Genomic DNA, 6,000 nt, shown 5'->3' on the forward strand with positions numbered 1-6,000 from the left:
ACACATACACACACATAAAACACACACACACACACACAGACAGACACACACACACACACACACACACACACACACACACACACACACACACACACACACACACACACACACACAGTCGTGTCTTTCGTCTCAACACAATCGTGATGCAAAAACGTAGAAGTTAAAGGCCCAGCCCTTCGCGTGAAAAAGTTGTACCCACCATCTCAGATGTGGCCAGGCTTTTACTGTGAACAAGAACATCCCTCCACTTGGTCACATACCTACACTCAACACCCTGTCGGCTTTCTGTCCATGGAGAGAGACTTAAGTTATGAATTAATTTGATAGATTCTTACTTGTGTCCGTTAACAAATTAATTCACCAACTTGAAAAAAACAAACGTAACATCCCATTCTGCACAAAATCCCCCATGGTGTTGACTTGTGCTAAGTGTCCAAGTGAAGATGATGTAAAAAAAAACAACATTTTATATCAGCGTTCTGGCTTCGAATCTCCCGTTCATTTTTTCATCCAATGTATTCATAATGTCTATAGTATCATCAATGAGTCTTACCATTGTACTACTTTTTTTACCCTTCATAAAACCAACTTGATTTTCATGGACAATGTCACAAATTACAGAGGAAAGTCGTTTCGCGAAGCACTTCGCAAGGATTTTATAATCAGTATTTGTTACAGAAATTGGTCTCCAATTCCCGAGATCATCTTTGGGTAATTCTTTACCTTGATGAATTAAAGTCAGGACTGCTTGTTTTTGAGTGGTAGATAATTCACCTTGAGCAAAGGAAGTTATAAACGAGGCGTGAACAGCACTGCCAATCTTGGACAAAAAAAACTTTATAAAAACGTGTCGTTAGGCCATCCATACCCGGGGCAGAATCGTTTTTAATAATTTAAGGGCAGCAGTTAATTCTTTAAAAATATCAGTTTCCAAATCCGATTTTTGGTCACGGGAGAGTGATTGTATATCCAGACCATGTATAAATTCCGTAACATTCGTTTCGTTAAATTCGGAATGTTTTTCATACGAATTCTTACAAAAACGTACCTGTTCTTTCATTATTTATTTCTGTGTATCAAGCACTCTGCCATCTTCTGTTTTCAATTGATCAATAATGTTCATATTGGCTCTACTTTTTTTCTAAATTCAAAAAAATATTTCGTGTTCTTTTAACCTTCTTCTATAAACTCCTTTTTACATTTAGTCAAGTTTTGACTAAATGTTTTAACATATGTGACAGGGAGACTACCGTCGCCCTTTACAGCAGACTCTGCAGAGTTGTTCGCCTTAGAAGTTGCGAGCTATTTATAGCTCGCAAGGCAACTCCTGTAGATTGTAGAGTTCTGTTTGTGATGGGGTCTGGCGGCTTTTGTCTCTCAGTATGGTCATGGATTCCTTTGCGAATGCATAACAGTTTTTTTAGGGCTTAGAAATAAGCTTTAAAATTCTCAATCCTGTTTGATTGGACTTCGCCTCCAAAGGTGATTGTGGTGTTTCGACACTCGGTTACACATAGGCGGGCAATAAAGACGAGGGTGTGGTGTATGTATGTGTGTACCGCAACACGGTGGCCTAGTGGTAAGGCGTCCGCCTAGTGAGCAGGAGGTCGTGTGTTCGAACCCCGGCCGGGTCATACCTAAGACTTTAAAATTGGCAATCTAGTGGCTGCGTCTGGCATTCTGGGGTTAGTCAGCTAGGACTGGTTGGTCCGGTGTCAGAATAATTTGACTGGGTGAGACATGAAGCCTGTGCTGCAACTTCTGTCTTGTGTGTGGCGCACGTTAAATGTCAAAGCAGCATCGCTCTGATATTACCCTTCGTGGTGGACTGGGCGTTAAGCAAACAAACAAAATGTGTGTGTGTGTGTGTGTATGTGGGTGTGTGTGTGTGTGTGTGTGTATGTGTGTGTGTGTGTGTATATATATGTGTGTGTGTGTGTGGTGTGTGTGTGCGTTTGTGTGTGTGTGTGTGTGTGTATGTGTGTGTGTGTGTGTGTGTGTATAACGCGATTCCGAGAGACTACTGGACCGATCTTTATGAACCTTAACATGAGAGTTCCTGAGTATATCTCCAGACGGTTTTTTTTCCATTTTTTTGATAAATGTCTTTGATGACGTCATATCCGGCTTTTTATGAAAGTTGAAGCGGCACTGTCACGCTCTCATTTTTCAACCAAATTGGTTGACATTTTGGTCAAGTAATCTTCGACGAAGCCCGGACTTTTGTATTGCATTTCAGCATGGAGGCTTAACAATTAATTGATGAGTTTTCTCATTAAAGTTGTCACTAAAATCAAATTCTTGCGAATAGATTTAAAATTGATTGCATCGTATTCTTCATCAAATTTCAAATCTAAAAATATATACATATGTCATGTTTACTCTTAAAATGTGGTCACAATTAACGAAAATAGATTAATTAGTACTACAATTAAAATTTATAAAATCGATCCAAAAATGATTTCATCTTATTCTTTATTACTTCCTGATTCCAAAAGCATATAGATATGGCATTGATATGTTGTATTCAAAACAAGCTCAAAAAGTTAACAAGAATACAGAAAAGCGCGCTTTCCTACTAAGCGCAATACGCTACCGCGCTATTCTTGCTTGTCTATTTCACTGCATTTTGCACGTGGGAGGTGAGCGATTCCCTTCTCGCGGCGATTGACCAAGCTGTTTTGTCTTGGTGAAAAAATGCAGTGCGTTCAGTTTCATTCTGTTAGTTCGACAGCTTGACTGAATGTAGTAATTTCGCCTTACGCGACTTGTGTGTCTTCTTGGTTTCACAAACTACACGTACGTGTCATTATGTCATTGTATTGCACAAGCCATGGTGTGGGACAGAAGAAAACACTCACGGTCGACACAGTGTGAGCGCTTCGTCGTGATTTTGTCAGATGTTTGGAGGTCATAAACTAAGCTAGACTATGCCTTTAAGTGCCCGTCTCTTGCCATGTGGCATGTAGATTGGACCAGAGACATGTATGTATGTCTCTGATTGGACCAACTAAGCTGGACTATGCCTTTAAGTTCCAGTCTCTTGCCCTGTGGCAATAGAGTGGACCAACTAAGCTAGACTATTCCTTTAAGTGCCAGTCTCTTGCCATGTGGCATGTAGATTGGACCAACTAAGCTGGACTATGCCTTTAAGTTCAAGTCTCTTGCCCTGTGGCATATAAAGTGGACCAACTAAGCTAGACTATGCCTCTAAGTGCCAGTCTCTTACCCTGTGGCATGTAGAGTGGACCAACTAAGCTAGACTATGCCTTTAATGGCCAGTCTCTTGCCATGTGGCATGTAGATTCGACCAACTATAAGCTCGACTATGGCTTTAAGTTCCAGTCTCTTGCCCTGTGGCATGTAGAGTGGACCAACTAAGCTAGACTATGCCTTTAAGTTCCAGTCTCTTGCCCTGTGGCATGTAGAGTGGACCAACTAAGCTAGACTATGCCTTTAAGTTCCAGTCTCTTGCCCTGTGGCATGTAGAGTGGACCAACTAAGCTGCACTGTGCCTTTAAGTTCCAGTCTCTTGCCCTGTGGCATGTACATCTACTCACAGGCTGCTTGAGACAATTAAGTGTCTACTAATTAGCCATCACGACGAAGCGCTCACACTGTGTCGACAACAGTGAGTGTTTTCTTCTGTCCCACACTATGGCATGTACAATACAATGACATAATGACATGTACGTGTAGTTAGTGAAACCAAGAAGACAACGCACATCATGACTGGTCTGCCCCACACCATGGCATGTGCAATACAATAAAATAATGACCTGTACGAGTAGTTAGTGAAACCAAGAAACCAATGCACCTTATGACCGGTCTGAATAGTGTCCACAACTACAAAACTGTTGACAACCTGTATGTCACGTCATGTGATCAGGAAAAGAACAAACAGCATACGTGTATGAAATCAAGTAAAACTCTCACCCTCTCTCTCTCCCAAGACAAAGAGAAAGTAAGAAAAATTAACAGAAACGAACCAGACACAGATCGCGACAATTTAATTTTGGTAAAATATACAAATAACGTAAAGTGTGTGTGTGTGTGGGGAGGGGGTGGGTGAGTAGGTGAGTGTTTGCTTGAGTGCTTGCGTGTGTATGCATGCGCGTGCGTGCGTGCTTGTGTGAGAGCGTGTGTGAGAGCGTCTTTGCTGGGGTCAGTGAACTTGGTGGCACAGTTATCACAATAGACGAGGTTTGGAAATAGCTCTGTCGGATTTGCATGGGTATGAAGACTTTTGCTTTTTGGTGAGGCACACTTCTTTTTTTGCCCACTTGAAATATAGGCCTTGCAGTCTCTAGCGTGGGATGTTTGTGAAACACTTGAAATATAGGCCTTGCAGTCTCTAGCGTGGGATGTTTGTGAAACACTTGAAATATAGGCCTTGCAGTCTCTAGCGTGGGATGTTTGTGAAACACTTGAAATATAGGCCTTGCAGTCTCTAGCGTGGGATGTTTGTGAAACACTTGAAATATAGGCCTTGCAGTCTCTAGCGTGGGATGTTTGTGAAACACTTGAAATATAGGCTTTGCAGTCTCTAGCGTGGGATGTTTGTGAAACACTTGAAATATAGGCTTTGCAGTCTCTAGCGTGGGATGTTTGTGAAACACTTGAAATATAGGCTTTGCAGTCTCTAGCGTGGGATGTTTGTGAAACACTTGAAATATAGGCTTTGCAGTCTCTAGCGTGGGGTGTTTGTGAAACACTTGAAATATAGGCCTTGCAGTCTCTAGCGTGGGGTGTTTGTGAAACACTTGAAATATAGGCTTTGCAGTCTCTAGCGTGGGGTGTTTGTGAAACACTTGAAATATAGGCTTTGCAGTCTCTAGCGTGGGATGTTTGTGAAACACTTGAAATATAGGCTTTGCAGTCTCTAGCGTGGGATGTTTGTGAAACACTTGAAATATAGGCCTTGCAGTCTCTAGCGTGGGATGTTTGTGAAACACGTGGACAAGGAACACGTGTGACACGTGTGGAAAGTTTGCCTCTTTAAAGGCCAGAGTAGGCTAGTCACTCTTTTACAACACATGTCTACAAACCCGACAGAGATATCTCCGATCATCGTCTATTTTCATGATATTACAGTGTTATTGGCATGCCGGCCATTGCACGGTGGGTGCTCGTGGTTGACAAAAGGGGGTCCGGCGAAGAGTGAGGACAGTGACCTTGTTGGTTTGGTGTCGTCCGGCTGGTCGGACTGTTCGCTTAAGCAAGCCAAGTGCTGGTGTGGTTCTGACGAAGACAGACATGTCACCGTCATCAACATCAAACAGTGAGTTCACGTATGTGTGTGTGTGTGTGTGTGTGTGTGTGGGGGGATGTGGGGTGTGGGGGGGTGTTCGTGTGTGTATATATATATATATATATGTGTGTGTGTGTGTGTGTGTGTGTGTGTGTGTGTGTGTGTGTGTGTGCCTTTGTGTGTGTGTGTGCTTGCGTGCGTACCTGAGTGCGTGTGTGTTATTTATTTTTACTCACTTCAATTCATCAATCAACAGAGTCTTCATAGTAATATAGTGATGAACACCGTATGTTCCTAAACGAAAGGTCTTTGACGTTGAGATTTGTTTTGATTTGATAGGAGCCTGATATTTTAAACTTCTCACACGTTAAGAAACGAAGTCGAGTGGTGTCCTTATCATGTTTAAAAGTCTAAACAGTTTTCGACAATGAACACAATCGCTTACATGCAAAGTACAGTACAATCAGAAATAACCCTTCGACATCTGTCGAAAACGACCGCCTGGCCACAACGACCACCTGTTTATAACAACAAATTTGTTCCATGGACGTTATAGACAGGTAGGGCTGTATTTTTGCAGGTGCCCTGTACACACGTCATGGGGGACGCTGTGCGAGCCGTGCAAGAAACCAGTGGACTCGTGTGCCCAACTGCAGCACTGTGCCCGCTGCCCGCCCCACAACCCATCCGCCATCTGTGACCAGTGCCCGCTGGATAGGCATGGCCTCCACTGCGAACTTGGTAAGTCT

The 6,000-nt window shown here is 42.7% G+C and overlaps 1 protein-coding gene across 1 annotated transcript in view; it reads left to right on the forward strand.

The window, feature by feature from the left end:
- LOC138965251 (uncharacterized) overlaps positions 1-6,000 on the forward strand; it is a 48,589-nt gene that overhangs the window by 2,522 nt on the left and 40,067 nt on the right. The window contains exons 2-3 of the mRNA XM_070337377.1: positions 5,095-5,281; positions 5,832-5,992. Coding sequence (XP_070193478.1) covers positions 5,095-5,281; positions 5,832-5,992 — 348 coding nt within the window. The remainder of the gene's footprint in view (positions 1-5,094; positions 5,282-5,831; positions 5,993-6,000) is intronic.

Source organism: Littorina saxatilis, linkage group LG4 (genome assembly GCF_037325665.1).
Source record: "Littorina saxatilis isolate snail1 linkage group LG4, US_GU_Lsax_2.0, whole genome shotgun sequence".
In the NCBI taxonomy this organism is placed as follows: Eukaryota; Metazoa; Mollusca; class Gastropoda; order Littorinimorpha; family Littorinidae; genus Littorina; species Littorina saxatilis.